The 16,687-nt window shown below is 35.2% G+C and overlaps 1 protein-coding gene and 1 non-coding gene across 5 annotated transcripts in view; both read right to left on the reverse strand.

Moving 5' to 3' along the window:
- Positions 1-372: 372 nt before the first annotated feature.
- The window catches only part of AFTPH (aftiphilin), a 72,747-nt gene continuing 56,432 nt past the window's right edge, over positions 373-16,687 (reverse strand). The window contains exons 7-10 of one of the 4 annotated variants that reach the window (XM_032291957.1): positions 13,137-13,197; positions 11,493-11,576; positions 7,222-7,345; positions 373-1,494 (exon numbers count right to left, since the gene is read on the reverse strand). In XM_032291957.1, coding sequence (XP_032147848.1) covers positions 1,350-1,494; positions 7,222-7,345; positions 11,493-11,576; positions 13,137-13,197 — 414 coding nt within the window. In that variant the 3' untranslated portion in view covers positions 373-1,349. Of the gene's footprint in view, positions 1,495-7,221; positions 7,346-11,492; positions 11,667-13,136; positions 13,198-16,687 lie in introns of all 4 variants that reach the window. The other 3 variants (XM_032291956.1, XM_032291958.1, XR_004273009.1) reach the window with 3 other exon arrangements.
- On the reverse strand, positions 13,911-14,016 carry LOC116560731. The gene has a single exon (XR_004273114.1). It is a non-coding gene; the product is annotated as a U6 spliceosomal RNA (small nuclear RNA).

Below are 16,687 nucleotides of genomic sequence, written 5' to 3' on the forward strand. Positions count from 1 at the left end.
ATCTAGTAACATTCTAAAATTACTTTTTAGGCTTTTTCTGCTTACCTTCATTTCATGCTTATATTTGTTTGGAAAGAAAAAAATTCCTTACAAATCCCTATTTAACCTTGCCAATATCCTGATGAAGATATGTTATAATGAATCATGGGAATTTCTTTACTGACTTCATGTTTTATATAAAAACAGCTCAGCTACTAAAAGTGTTGATCCAATTCTTAAAGGCCAGATTCTAATTCTTCCTGGCTTCAACAAAGTAGAAGCCCTATCAAATGATTTTCTCTGGATTGAAAAACATTAATATTCAATAAAACTTCTCATTCAAACTCATTACATTTTTCCTCACACACCAAAGTACAAAGACAGCAGGCTAAATTTCTTTTAAATTATTTTATTTTTGTGTAAGCTAAAAGGAAATTTACACACTGAAATCTCAAAAGACCTTGGGCATGCACATTAACCTTGTTAGAGGTTCTTCTACATGTCTCTCTTTCTTCCATAGGAATTTCCCCAAACATTTAAAACCCATAGTTTTCACTGTATATACAGCCTAAACCATAGCAATCTATGATTATGTCATTTTACACTGTGCAAAATCCTCAAAAAATAGTGGTACAATAGAACAAAAATCAGTAACAAGTAAATTCCATTGTAAGACATTCATATAATTTGGTCCTTCTCTGAATCAAACTGATTTTAAACAGACACAATCTCTTTAAACCCCTCCAATCAAGTTCTGACAATGATCCATACCCTAAAACAAAAAAGCAATTGATTGAGTACCTTGCAAAAGGTCAAACAGCAATACACCAGATTGAAAAGATTAAAAAAGCCCCAAAATGTTAACAAAAGCCAGATCTGAAACAAACCCATCATACACAAAATTAAAAAAAAATAAATTGGAGACTTTGGAGCTTATTTATGATAGCAAAAGTAATTTGACATGTAATATGAAAAATCAAGAGGACAGTCAATGAAATCTGAAAAGACTGAAGGGGATTTCACAGACAGTGAAGATTTGAGTTTTTTTTTTTTTTATTTGAAAAGTTTTATAAGAAGGACACCACCAGTGTATTTCACAAAGACATAAATGTATACATCCCAGCAACACAAAAAGAATAAATCTTCAAAAATGTTTACCCCCGATTATTTACATTTTTCTAATATAAATTTAGGACTTCAGTATGTAAATAAATATACATTACTATGTATACCTTTCTAGTGCGGCTTACCAACAAATCAGCTGAACTTGAATTTTTTTTTTTTTTTAATTAGAGCAAGTATGCTTTTGATGGTAGGGAAGGGATGGAAAAAAGGAAAAGCAAAAGAAACTGTCCAGTTCACATCAGTTATCAGTCTGCTTTTTCTTGGGAGCTTGTGGAAGGTGTTAACGTGGCCGGGAACATCAACACCTTGGCATGCATGAACGTCAAGTCAGGAAGGCTAGCGATCACCTTGATAGCTTCTTCACTCAGGTGCTCTTCTCTTTTCGGTTTCCTATTGACAAACGGGAAAAAAAGACAAGTGTGTTAATGTGACATTGCTGTAGGTCAAATGGGAGAAAATCCACTCTCAAGGTAGGCAGTTAGCAATCTGCGAGGACCTGAGGATCTTTTCCTCTGCTAGTTCCTGAATCTTGTAATACTTTTGTATAGTGTGCTTCCTGTGCCAAATCTCTCATGAAGAGTGACACATGGCCTATTCATGTTCATTAAAGCTAGGCATGCACACACAGATACTCACATGCATACCTGGACAGCTCGTATACTTTCTAGCCCTTACATTAGGCTAGAAGCATCTACACAGGCATAATTTTAAAATGTTACTAAGCAGAAATATAATGCCAAAGGCTTAACACACTGTACCCAATTGGATTTTTCTCTGCCCTTCCACCCCCTAAAACTACCAAAATTACCTCAGCATTAAACAAAGTATATCCAGGGCAAGACTAAGTCATTTTAACCTCAGGCTTTCTTTATCCCCAACGGGGAATTCCAGGAGAGAATTCCCAGTTCAAAAGACCCAGTCTCAGCCTGTTGGGATGCAGACAGCATGTCCAAAAGCAGCAGTACTAGAGCTGGTTGCTGGTGTTCTGCATGTACACAGGCAAGATGGAACTCTGGGAGAGGGAAATCTCTAAAGCCTATGGGTCCTGTAGATGAAGTACATTTTACTGCACTGGCCCCAATTTGAGAATAAGCAGTTTGGTGCCTAGAACAGACATGAAAACGCGTGGTAACCCAGGTCTTCTCAGCAGGTGAGCCATAGAAAATGCCAAATGAGCCTCAATTTTGGCTCAAAATGAGCACATGATTGCAATTCAGACTTTATTTTTTCCTGGATATTAAATATATTGAAGGAATGGTTATACAGATTATTCACTTTAGACCAAAGATGATTTCAAATTGTACACTATAAAAAGCCAAATTCTGTTTTATGGTAAAGGATATGTGGAGTGCAGTTTGGGTGTGAGAACAGAGAGCAAAGACTAAGTTTTTTATCTAAGAAACAGTTGGTAAAGATTATTCTAGGGTTTTAATTGCCTTATTTCAGAGGCAATATGAAACTATATATTTTTAAAAAAAACAAATTTACACAGTATATAGTTTGTGCATTTATCTGTGGTCATTGTGCATGGGTGTGAGCTAGTCTTCTTAGAATATAGGAAGAAGTAAACACTTTGGGAGAATTTGAAAATGAGAAGTTATATCATGATCATTTCTCAAAGTCAAAGGCAGTGACCTAATTTTAGCTTATATTCTCTCTAGTGAAGATTTACCCTTTTTATCAATGGAATACAATTCAGAGTCCAGGAAAAAACATAATCATTTAAAAAAAATTATTTTTTTTGACAAATGTGCCAGGACCTTTCAGTGGGGGATATTTTTCAGCAGTGATCAGACAACTGGATGGATGCATGTGGACTCCTACCTCACACCATATACAGAAATTAATTCCAAATGGATTAAAGACCTAAATGTAAGAGTTGAAACTATAAAACTCTTAGGAGAAAATCTAGGTATAAATCTTTGTGACCATGAATTGAGCAACTGTTTCTTTAGATATGACAGCTAAATCACAAGAAAAATTAGATCTTTTTTTTTTTTTTTTGAGATGGAGTTTCACTGTTGTTGCCCAGACTGGAGTGCAATGGCATGATCTCGGCTCACCGCCCAGCTAATTTTTGTATTTTTAGTAGAGACGAGGTTTCACCTTGTTGACCAGGATGGTCTCGATCTCTTGACCTCGTGATCCACCCGCCTCGGCCTCCCAAAGTGCTGGGATTACAGGCTTGAGCCACAGTGCCCGGCCGAAAAATTAGATCTTATCAAAATTGAAAGCTTTTGTGCTTCAAAGAATATTATCAAGATAATGAAAAGACAACCTGCAGAATTCGGGAAGATATCTTGAAATCATTTCTCTGATAAAGGCTTAGTATCCAGAATATACTTAAACATCTTATAACCTAACAATAAAAGACAAGTTATCTAATTAAAATATAGACAAATGGCTGGGCTCATGCCTGTAATCTCAATACTCTGGGAGGCTGAGGCAGGAGACTGCTTGAGCTCAGGAGTTCAAGACCAGTCTGGGACAACATATTGAGACCTCGTCTCTATTAAAACAAAACCAAACCAAAAAAGGCAAAGGATCTGAATAGATATTTCTCCACAGGAGATATACAAATAGTCTACAAGCACATGAAAAGATACTCAATATCATTAGTTATCAGGGAAATAAATATTCCCTGATATTTGCAAACCAAAATATCAATGAGATACCACTTCAAACCCACTAGGATGGCTATAACCAAGAAGACAATAACAAGTGTTGGTAAGAATGTGGAGAACTTGGAGTGTATGTTATTGGTAGGAATGTAAAATGGTGTCATCGCTTTCGAAAAGTTTGGCAGTTCCCCAAAAAGTTAAACTTAGAGTTCTTATATAACCCAGCAATTCCACTCCTAAGAGAGTTGGAAACATTTGTCCACACAAAAACTTACACAAAAAAGTTCATAGCAGCAACATTACTCATAATAGTCAAGTGAAAACCCAAATTATCAACTGGTTAACTGATAAATAAAATGTGCTATTTCCAATGAAATATTATGCAACCCAAAAACATACTACAACAACATGAGTGAACTTGAGAACATAACGCTAAGCAAAAAAACCCCAGACACAAAAGGCTGCAGACTGTAGAATTCCATCTATATGAAATAACCAGAAAAGACAAATCCACAGAGACAGAAAAGCAGATTAGTGGTTGCCAGGACCTGGGGAATGAGAGGGATAAGGAGTGACTGCTAATGGATACAGCGTTTGTTTTAAGGGTGATAAAAATGTTTTGGAATTAGTGATGACGGTTGCACAACCTTGTCAATATACTAAAAACCGGTGAACTGAACACTTGATGTGTCAATTTTATGGTATGTAAATTTTTATCTCAATAAAAAGGCCTAAAAGGGAATAAAAGATCTATTCCTATTGGCACTATTTCTTTGACCTGCATAAACTTCAGTTAGAAGTCTGTGGCTACTAAGTAGCTGTCACTAGTTAGTAGCGATTTAGAGTAGGAAATAATTTTCCTCCATATTAGAAAAGGTAGGCAAGAAGATGGAACTGTTTTAAAACTAAGAATTTGCATTTCTTTAAAAAACTCAAAGTGAGAAGTCCCTTTCACAACCTGTGTTCCAAAAGAGGATATATATTTCCCTGACACAGTCAAAGGCACTTAGTAAAGAGTACTGGATTTGGTTTGGTCCATGTAAAATTTCCTCTACCTTGACCACTCACTGTTTAACTCCTTCTTACCCTACAGTCTATCACAATGCCTTTTCACTTTATCTTCTGCTTATGGTCAATAGCCAAGATTTTGCTGAATTTTTTTGCGGTTTACTTATTCAAAAGAAAAGTGAAAGAAAACCTAAAAATAAGATATTAAAAATGCTTTCTGAAGTTATGCCACCAGCCTATCTCTTCTCTGTACAGTTGGGAATCACTCATTGGGACATTTTACAGTATTTTAAGACTTTACTAATGGTAAGACTTGTGGGCATTTGTACTTTTACCATTTTCAAATGACATACATTTCTCAAAACAGAAAATATAAAGTTGGCAACTTGTTGTCTCTTCAATTTATTTTGTTTTAAAAATGATGCTGGACAGGTCCTAGAGAGTAACTTGATACAGAATCAACAGACATTGACTTCAGGATACTAATACTATAGTATTAGTTCATTCCCTATTAGTACAGAGCAAGAGAAAAAAATGAAAATAGATTCTTAAAGTGATAGGGCTTGGAAGAGTTCTCTAGATTCAGCATGTTTCAAGGATGAGTTAAAGAATTAGAGCAAGTTAATGTGGTTTAGAGCTCCTCCTAATGGCACAAAATGAATTCTCATCATTGGGATTTTCAAAACCACTATAGTTCTTTGGTTTGGTCAGTGAGACTGCAGGGGAAACAAAGTGAGGAAAGAGTAGAACGGTCACAGAAAGAGTTGTCCTGAAAATAGCAGGGGGAAATCCAAACAAAAGCATTCTTTTTTTAAAAAGTCAAACGTGCATTAGCTTTTAGTTAACATATACAAATTTCTCACCCGTGTTTTTCCATGAGAGGAGTTTCAATTTGAAGAAATGATTTAGTTGGAAGGAGAAAAAATTAGAACACAAGAATAAAAATCCATATAGCCACATTTACAAGTAGGTTCACTGAAGGGGAGGCTTTAGCACTGCCAGGTGGCATAGTGCAAAGACATGGGGCAATGAGAACAATGGAGAGAACTGGCAGACAAACAAGGATTTACATGCTACAAAGCCATTCCAGGGAAAACCAAGGGTAGTCTACAATTATAAAATGTATAATAATGTATTTCGTAATTATAAATATTAATGGTAATAAGAAATATCTGGGGGAATAAAAGCACACAAAGTTTAAAAGACAATGTAATAATTCAAGTAAAGAGAGAGAAACATTTATTATTCATAAGAAAAAAGGCTTTTTTAAGGCCGGGCACGGTGGCTCATGCCTGTAATCCCAGCACTTTGGGAGGCCGAGGCGGGTGGATCTTGAGGTCAAGAGATCGAGACCATCCTGGTCAACGTGGTGAAACCCCGTCTCTACTAAAAAAAAAACAAAAAAACAAAAATTCAGCTGGGCATGGTGGCGTGTGCCTGTAATCCCAGCTACTCAGGAGGCTGAGGCAGGAGAATTGCCTAAACCTAGGAAGCGGAGGTTGCAGTGAGCCGAGATCGCGCCATTGCACTCCAGCCTGGGTAACAAGAGCGAAACTCCGTCTCAAAAAAAAAAAAAGGCTTTTTTAAATGGATGTTTTACTATAGAATAATCTATTTAAAATATAAACCTGAATTTAGTATGTGATTGGCATGTATTTTTTCAGGAGAAAGAGCTATAACACTTCTTTCAAATTGGTCAAATAATAGGTAAATAGTTCCACTTTAAAATGTTGATGAATCACGGATTTGAGATAGCAGAGTTGGCGTCCCAATCAACCAGATTTGCTTTTGCACTATTGATTTCCTGGTTCAGAATACCTTCCTGTTAGAAACTGGCTTAGTCTTATGGTTAACAATAATTTAAAGCAACGGATTGTTCTAGTGCCTTATCATATAAAACTAAAGGTTTCTGAATCCCAAACACGTGGCCCGAGTGAAATTCCATGCCTCTAGTTCCAACACTGGGAGATGGTAATGGCTTTTCTATAGGCCATGCCTCTGATGGGCTTCTAGAAAGCTTGGTAAAGTAAGGCTTTACGTCCCAAATCAGAGGTGCATGTCAATGAAAATTCCAAGAACCATCTTAATTAATCTGTAAGTAAAAAGAACAGCCTAGGTGACTCCAGGATTATAAAACTGGGTTCCCAAAGATGATTTTCTCAGTAATTATTAAGAGAAAGGGAGAGTGTTTCTAGAATGGTTTTATGATCACAATACTTAATCAGAATAGTCTCTACAAAGTAGGGGAAATAGAAAAAAAAAACCCACATTTGTCAACCTTTGCCAATCTCTTAATGAAATAATTCTGCTCTAATAAAGGCATAATTAAACATAATTTGATACTATTTTCTGGACTTAGCATCGACTGACTTTTATAAAGCAAATTGTAATACAGTATGTTGAAGTACTGCCAACTTACATGCTTTTTCCTTTGGGCCGGTTTAACTCAGAATTCAAAATTTGGGTATAATTGACACCAACTGTTTACCTGGTAGATGTGCTTGTCTTCTCTACTGTGGACATAAGTCTCGCAAATGCATCAGTCACTTTGAGGCTTGAGGTGGAGATTTCCAGCTTAGAAGTTGTTAACTCATACAATTCTGGATCCACACCTTATAGTATAAAATGATAGTCAGTGATGGCAGGCTGCAATGGCTTACCCAGTTAACCACAATCCAAGATGCGAAAGGCAATATTCTGTAAACATCTGAGTCTTTTACAAACACAACATATCTTTAGAGTACTGCAATACTGCATTTATTTTTTTTAATTATAAACGCTACTTTTTGGAGTTTTTATAAAACAGGAAAATGCTTTTCAAATTCCATTTTGGAATGAATATATCCTTAAGCTAGCATTTATGTAGCAGATGCTACCCAAATACTTCCAAAATTTCTATCTGCTATATAAAACTCCCCAAATTTGGATTAGAATGTGATATGAAAATTATCAATGTTTTATAAATAGAATGCACATGATTTGTTATATGACATCCCATTTTTCAATTAACTAATCTCATTTTTAAAATTTTCCTGTTTCCTCACCTCTCTAACCATTTTTTCTCTATTTTCTTCCACAGAAAAAGATTTAGATATGGTAAAAGATCTGGTTAAATATATCATGACTAGGGACTAATCATAGACATATACCACATTGTTCTTTCTTCAGGTTAGAGGTGGGGAGGGTAAAAGATTTTCAGAAAAGGTGAGTAAGTACTACTTTTGGACAAAATGACAATTCTTGTCTACAGGGTTAATTATAATTCTGTAGTCTCACATCTGAATCTGGCAGTCATTAGTTCAAATATCTTGTTAGTGTAATTCAGAAGGAAGCTCAGAGGGTTCGATTTATTGCAAAAATTGATTTAAAAACTCTTCCCCATCTGACTTCATTAAAATATACATATAACTTTGTATATTTCTCATGTAATACAGATTTATAGCAATGATGACAACAAAAACATTGAAAAGAACAGTTAAAAAAATTTTTTTTTTTTTTTTTTTTTTTGAGACAGTGTCTGTCGCCAGGTGCCAGGCCGGAGTGCAGTGGCAAGATCTTGGCTCACTGAAACCTCTGCCTCCTGGGTTCAAGCAATTCTCCTGCCTCAGCCTCCCGAGTAGCTGGGACTACAGATGCATGCCACCACGCCCAGCTAATTTTTGTATTTTTTAGTGGAGACGGGGTTTCACCATTTTGGCCAGGATGGGTTCGATCTCTTGACCTCGTGATCCGCCCACCTTGGACTTCCAAAGTGCTGGGATTACAGGCATGAGCCACGGCGCCTGGCCCAGTTTAAATATTTTAAACTCAAGCTACACTTTGGATAATAAAGATATTCAGAGTAAAAAAAAGTTTTTAATCCTATACTCTCCAGCAAATAACTTGAGAAAAAAAGTTCATGAGTTGCAGGGAATCAAAATTCTAAGGAAGAATGTCTTACTGCTTCTGCAATTTTTACTTATTTCTTAAAAAAAAAAAATGCCCTATAAGATCAGCAAATGAAGTTATATATAAATGCATATATTTACAAGTTTTTTCCTTTTAAGATACGTTAAGGTTAATTAAAAATCATAAACTGACTTCTATTAACCTTTACAGATGTAAACACAGATCTCAGATGTTCACAGAAATCAGACAAGCAAAAGCAACTTCCACAGTTACGAAGTCTAACAAGGGAGGAAGGCTATAGAAAATGTATGTTGACTCTCCCAAGTTCTCAATATTTCATTAAGGTACAGTTTCAAAATATACTTTAAAAGGACTTTCCTTTGTGTTCCTGTAATAAGAATATGGGTTGTAATTAAAATGTAAAAGATTGTGTATGTCTATAAAGGGACCAAATGAGCCCAAAGTACTTTCTTCTCTAAAGGCTGGATTCCAGCAACCACAAAATTTAAGTTGATGTCTAATGTATAATGCAGAATACATAACTGCATTCTGACTGGCAACAGGAAAGTGCTAGTAAAAACATAGTTGGGTTTATAAAATACTGGCCACTTGGCTGTCAAACAGTAAAGTGGTAGATTAAAAAAAAAAAAGACCAAAAAAAAAAAAAAATCACACCCCCAATTAACTCCCATCACACCAAAAAAAACCCCAAAACTATGATGAGATTTTTCAAAAACAAGACAACTATTTACTATAATAATTAGAGAGTAATTTTTTTATGGAAGGTCTTTCTTTTTAAACAGAACCTTAATGAGGCATAGTTTAGTTACATAACTAAAGCTAGCCAACCAAGTTCTATGCCAACCTCCTAAGTCTCACACACAAAATAATTAAATAACCGCAAGCTAAGACAAAATGACTTTCCCAGAAACAAGTCAGAAAAAGTGCAAGCAAGTGGTGAAATGGAATACTAAGGAAGGTGTTGATACCTGTAGCTTGATGGTAAGTTTTAACAAAACCCAATAGCAATAAAAAGAAGCCAAAGCAAATATACAGTAATCAAATTTATATAGCAGCTAGAGCATATTAATGAAAATATTGAACAGAAATATTTAAAAGGCTCCAAAGTAATGAGAACTGCATTTGACCATGCTGATTTCACTTCCATTACAGTTCTAAGCTTCTGAAACCGCTTGCTCTTCTTGCAGCTGTGTATACTGAGCCTGATTATCAGGTCATTTCTGTACTTCTTTATATAGCCACGTTATTTGTGCTCCTATGAATGGTTTTTAAATGAGTTTGAAATGTAACCAAAAATTAAATTTAAACCAGGTTTTTAGGCATCCAAAAGAAAAACAGTGACCTCATTCAAATTATAATACAGTTTATGACAAAACAAAGCTGAGAGCAAATTTAAAATGGGAGCTTAATAATTCTTGGGAATACAGTAGTAACAAGGAATAGGATATACATGTTTTTGGTTGTCCCCCCCCACCTCCCATTAAATATTCTAAAATGTCAGACAGCTAGCTCACCCAGGTCATTGCATAGATCAAATGTAAATTTAGAAGTAATTTAAGTAAATAGTACAGTATCATTTTGATGTCAAAACCAGACACAGATTGGTTTTTCATATACTTGCAAAATCTTGAAAACAGTAAGAATGATAACCAGGGGCTTGGATTGAGGAACCAGTCATTCTATACCAAATAACCTTGGAACTTCCCTGCAGTAGAATCAGATTTCCATAACCAGATCCCAAGAAGGGTATCCTGGGTCCCAGGCTCACTCTTAGCTGACTCTGTTAGTCTCCCCCATCCATATTCCATCATGGCTGCTAAACTGTTGGAAGTGGGTGGCAGCATTATCTAGAATAGCACAAAACCAGCGAATTCTCAGGAACCAGGCTAGTTGTGAAACTGGCCACTAGTGGGGACAGAAAGGGACTCTCAGTATGCATTCTGGGCATGGGCATCTATACTGCACCCCAACAGCTGTCTGGTGATCAATGGGCATGATTACCAGATCACATGCTGGGACAACAGTTATTCATTAAAATCATATTAAATAAAATGTAAACATAAAAATGCCATTATAATTTTAATCTTTTATTCAGTTAGAGAATGACAAAAGTACATTAGTCCTTTGGTCAATGAACTGAACTTTCGTAGGGCTGAACATTAATTTAACAGGCACTCCAGTAAGTTTTAATTTCTAGCTTTTAGTATCTCATAGCAATTATTTTCTACTATTAACTTTTGTAACATTTTTTTTTTCTCCCATGGAAAACTAACAGTATACTTTCTATTTAAGAGCTACATAAAAACAGAAATAGTTCTATGTGGGACTATATACTTAGTGCTAGACTCCAACACTTTGGAACCTAATTATATATTTAGCAACACTAATAACTAACTGAATGCTATAATTTGGAAAAGTTATATTATTATAGGCACTACAATGTAAAGTCATCTCTGTATACTAAAATATTCTATCTCTAAACTTTTTTCAAATTTATAGAATATGCTTTTAAAATTAAGCATATAAAATATCACATTTTCCACTTAGAGGGAAAAAAACCCAACAACCCTGGCTTTAACTGCTTAAGGACATTAGGGATGTTTTATTCCTAGAAACTACTTTCAGCTTTGAATATTACACTCAGAGAAAGTTTTCCTTGAAATACATTTCACATAAGTCTTTTTTTTTTTGGTAATCAGGTACTAGAAAATAACAACAGATGAAAGAAAAGTATTAAAAAGACATTATAGCAAATACAATCTACTTGTTTCCTTGTTTATAGGAAAGTCAAGTGATGTGGTCATGCTTTTAGTAAATAAACTAGAATTGTGGTTTTAACACTCTGCTGACCTGGGATTGTGGTGTTGCTGCTAGAGCTACTGTCATCCACGGGCCCAAAGAAATCAAGGTTCAGAAGAGTGGAACCTCCACTAGCTTGAAATTCAGTGACCGTGTTGGTAGGCAGCCACACAGAAGGTAAGCCAAGGGAGGAGGGGTTATGTGTAAAAAGGGGTAAGACACACACTTGAACATGCAGGTTATAATTAGTAATCATTATACATTTTAAAAATCAACATTAAAACAATTGTGTACAGTATTAGTTTTTCATTACTAAGGACATTTCTAAAGTAACAATTTAATTCAATGTACATTTTCTCATGTACAATGTAAATAATGTAACACTTAGTAAGGTTTTAGGAGTTCAGTTCTTTCAATCAAAACTGGAAGCCATACCAGAAAGACCAAAAGGAAAGCGTACCCGTTAAAGGGAAACAATACTTTAATCTCAACCCAACATTAAATCACTGTACATGCCCAAATCAATGTTTCATGTTAGTAATACTGGTTTCTAATTAATGCTTTTTAAAAAGTGACAAAGTTGTCAGTTTCAGGACACGCACCAATATGTTAACTTAGTTTAAAATAAAATTAAAGAAAGTCATAACTACCCTACCCTGATGTGCAACCTCAAGCTGTACTGTTCCCCTTTAACTCTGAAACAGTAATCAGAAATAGTATACATTTTTAAAGAAGTTGTTTGTTAATTAAAAAGCATGATGATTTGACTGAAGACACCAGACAACAGCAAAAAGTGCATCCAGGCTTTCCTTCAGCACTATATTAATTCAATTGGATGCTTTCCAGATATCCTAGGACCCCACTAGAAGGTAAAGCTGATGGTGTTTTTTTTTTTTTTTTTTTCCCCCACAATGGCAATAATTGCCAATTAGACAATGGCAGATGTTTTAGACAACGGCTTGAACAACTTAAGCACAAGGAGTAAGAGCAATTACATCTTGGGATCCACTTAAAACTTGTGGTGTCAACACTAGAAACTAGCATTGGTGTGTTACTTATTTTAAAGAGCCCACATTACATTACTGGAATAAGTTATTCCTTTTTGAGGATTTTCTTTTAAAGCCATAAGTGAAACCAATTATTTTAGAACTGCCTACTAACATTTGGAAACACGCTTTAGAAAAGGATCGTAAAATTTATTTTCTATTTGCACCTATAGTGCTCTATAAAATATTAAATCTGAAAACTACTGTGAGTCAATAAACATGGATCTATGCACATTGTTTTTGGTTAAATAATTGTGCTTTGTGCTTTGAAGCAGTCTCTAGCCACAAGACTTTGCATCCAAGAAAATTCCATAAATTAAAACTTACAGAAAAAAATTCAAGGTAATTGGTCCTAGCTAAAATACCTTTTAAACTACGTAGATATTTGTAAAAAATAAAGCTTACTTTTGACTTAAAGAAACTAAAATTTTACCTAACTACTATTACCTATGTTTGAACATGAATACTGTTGATAATAGTAACAGCTGGTTTCTTGAGCAATTTCTATTCAGAAAGAAAGCCTGAATTTCCAAAGATAAGAATAAGTTATGTTCAAACAAAAAAGGAAATCAGCAGAGAGAAGTTTGTCTGAACTTTGTAGCTTTCTTAACTCTAGCTCTGGTGCTAGAGGCTCTACGGAGAGACGTACCATCTAAAGGGTTAGTAAGGCCACTGCTACTCCAGTCAAACTGGACGGGTGGTAGAGACTCCTAGAGTTGAAAACCAAAAAATCAAAATTAATCAGTACAGGTTGTAGCAACGTAAAGAATCCTTAAAAAAAAAAAAATATAGCAAGACCATTAGGCAACAAAGTACCTAAAGACAAAATTAGGATAATTTACAATTTCAGAAGGTTACCTGCAAATATTAGCACAAACTGAAATTGTAAAATTTACAAACAGTACAGGTTATTGACATTTAAAAAGTTGTATCTGGGAAATGAAATTATCTTTACATTTTTAAACAAATTTATGAACGGATTCTATGTCAAGATTTCAATCTATTCTCAAATTGTGATTTAAACTATTAGCTTGATTACAATAAAAATATTAAAATTTAAAACATGCCTTTTTTTCACTAAAGTGATTAAATTTAAGTGACTAGCAGCTTAAAAGTTCTTAATATAATACAATAAAGTACCACATTGAAAGTGAGGAGAATTGGTTTATTCAAGACAGAGTAACCACTAAGTAAGTAAATAGTAATATGCTCTTGTACAGTGCAGTTAATTCAGTTGGTCTTCTTATAATATAAAACAAGAAGGTTCAAAGTCCAAGGTCTGTCTGGTTGCTTACAATTTTCCAAATTTTGAAGAAAATTATGGGCAGATAAACGAGACATTTTTAAAGTGTTGATTTAAAATATCTGTTTTAATTAACTTCTTTAACTTAGAAATTACTTACTAGATACCAGAATTTAATTTTGGACTGGATATCAGAATTTAATTTTGGGTATCATCTTTGTACAGGGGCCATGCTAATCGCCTCTGTACCTTGCCAATTTTTGTAATGTGCTGCTGAACTGAGCACAGAATTTTTAAAACAATACACTAAAAGGATGCTCAGAGCTAATTTGACTATTCCAAGGGTTTAAATTTCATAACTGTCAAACATATAAAATAAGCAAATGGTAAATTTAAGATGGAAGGCAGTGCAAAAACATTTTTAGAATGAGCATTCACATTTCATTTTAGGAATATTTTTAAAATAAAAAAATGTTGGTTTATTTTTTCTTTTGGAGGTGGTGTTAAAATAACCTGTATTTTATCAGAATTTTGATACCAAAATGTTATCTTTTTTTGGACATCACTTACCACTACGCTTTATTGTAAGGTAGGCACTGTACGATTAAAGCTTTATATTAATTTTTTTCTGGGTAGGTAAGGTCACTTGCTGTTTTCTATAGGAAAGGAGCACGAATCAGTTATTTTTGAAAAGTCTAATCCCATGATATTATAATATGACTGTCTGGATAACTGGAATACCAATGACAGGCAAATTAATTTATGTAATCAGTCTCCAAAAATGAGGTCCAGCTTGAAGCACAAGGTATACACTGAGTAAAATACTAACATTAGTTAGTGGGTGCCAGCGGTAAGGGATGGTTGTCGGGTGGTGACTATGTGTTCTTTGTGGTGATGGAAGAGTTTTGTATCTTGACTGTGGTGGTGGTTACATGAATCTACCTATGTGATATAATGATACAGAACTATATACACATACTGTGCCAATGTCACATTCCCAGTTTTTACATTATAGTATATTATGTAAAATATAACCATGGGGGAAATTGGTAAAGAGTAAAAGGCACTTCTCTGTCCTATATTTGTAACTTCCTGTGAATCTATATTTCAGATAAAAGTTAAAAAACTGCTGCTGAAAACCTAGTTTATAACGTACCTGCACAGCTAATAACTATTTAGAAAAAACTGTCTGTAGCTGATCTTAAAAGCAAACAAACATCTCTAAGCATTCTAGCAGATTCAACTTATTCTACTTCTAGATCAGTGACACCTCTGGTCATATTCAACACTGAATAAATGGACAAAATCTAGGTTTATCCAGCAACAATTTCTGGATAAATGGACCAAGTTCTTTCATGAACACATTCTATCTGAATGATGTCAAGTAGCTGGCTGCTTAGAGATATTTCAATGATTTGCTGAAATCCAAGCTTCTCAAATAGGGTTATGGTATTTTGGAAACAGCCAAAATTATAATAATGAGGCAATAAACACAAATCAACATTTAATGGAAATGAAGAAAGTGAAAAACAGGATACTGAAGCGCAAAACAAGACTAAAACTAATGGTGTTCACAAGTATGGAAACTCAGAGAAATCAGTAGGCAAATAAGGTCATAATAAAAAGAACAAAAACATGGAGACAGGAGACTGGGATTCATGATTTTGGGAAAATCAGCCTTTCCAAATACATTTTCTTGCTGTAAAGAGTGAGCATGGTGGCCAGGCGCCTCGGCTCACGCCTGTAATCTCAGCACTTTGGGAGGCCAAGCTGGGTGGTTCACCGAGGTCAGGAGTTCGAGACCAGCCTGGCCAACACAGTGAAACCCCGTCTGTACTAGAGATACAAAAATTAGCCAGGTGTGATGACAGGTACCTGTAATCCCAGCTACTCAGGAGGCTGAGGCAGGAGAATCACTTGAACCTGGAGGCAGAGGTTGCAGTGAGCTGAGACTGCACCATTGCATTCCAGCCTGGGTGACAGAGCGAAACTCCATTTCAAAAAAAACCAAGTGAGCATGGAACTAGATAATCATTTTTTCTTACCTAAAATACTCACATCAGGCAGTCTAAGAGCAGTTGCTAGTTGTGACGAGATGGATAACTGATAGAGTATTGATCCTACTCAGCGCTGACTAAAGTGTGGTTAAAGTATTGACCTAATTAACTATGAGGGAAATCAGTAATGGTCACAATGATGTGACTTTGAAATTCAGCAGGTAAAAATTAAAACACATACACACAAAATCCCCAAAAAGGTCTAATTACTGTTTTTTACCCTTAAACCATCTTTTTAAAGTATCTTAGAAAAAAATATTATTAATAAGTTGATAAATTTTTAAACAAGAGGTGCAATAGTTATGAGATCAATGAATACAAGCCAAGTTGGAAGAAAAAAACAAACTCAATGGGTACCAAAATTGGGATAAAATAGATCCAAAAACCTGCAGTCATAATGGGAATCAAACAATTGTGCTTGTGCTAAGTTTGAAAGCCACTATTGCTTCTAGCACTAAAGCCTAGGACTGTTCCATCTAAAAGAAATATGACTAGTAGGAAGATGTAACTTCCTTCCTGCATGGCCAAAAAGTAAAATTATACACACACACACACATATATATATATGTGTGTGTGTTTGTGTGAATGTAGCATGCCAATGAAGAATGGTAAGAAATATTTCTAGGTTGGGTGTGGTGGCTCACGCCTGTAATCCCAGTACTTTGATCACTTGAGGTCAGGAGTTCGAGACCAGCCTGGCCAATATGGTGAAACCCCGTCTCTACTAAAAATACAAAAATGAGTCTGGTGTTGTGGCACATCTCTGTAGTCCCAGCTACTTGGGAAGCTGAGGCAGAAGAACTGCTGGAACTCGGGAGGTGGAGGTTGCTGTGAGCCAAGATCGCATCACTGCACTCCAGCCTGGGTGACAGAGCAAGACTCTGCCTCAAAAAAAAAAAA

This window comes from Sapajus apella, unplaced genomic scaffold (assembly GCF_009761245.1).
Source record: "Sapajus apella isolate SASKATOON/1434 unplaced genomic scaffold, GSC_monkey_1.0 scaffold26, whole genome shotgun sequence".
In the NCBI taxonomy this organism is placed as follows: Eukaryota; Metazoa; Chordata; class Mammalia; order Primates; family Cebidae; genus Sapajus; species Sapajus apella.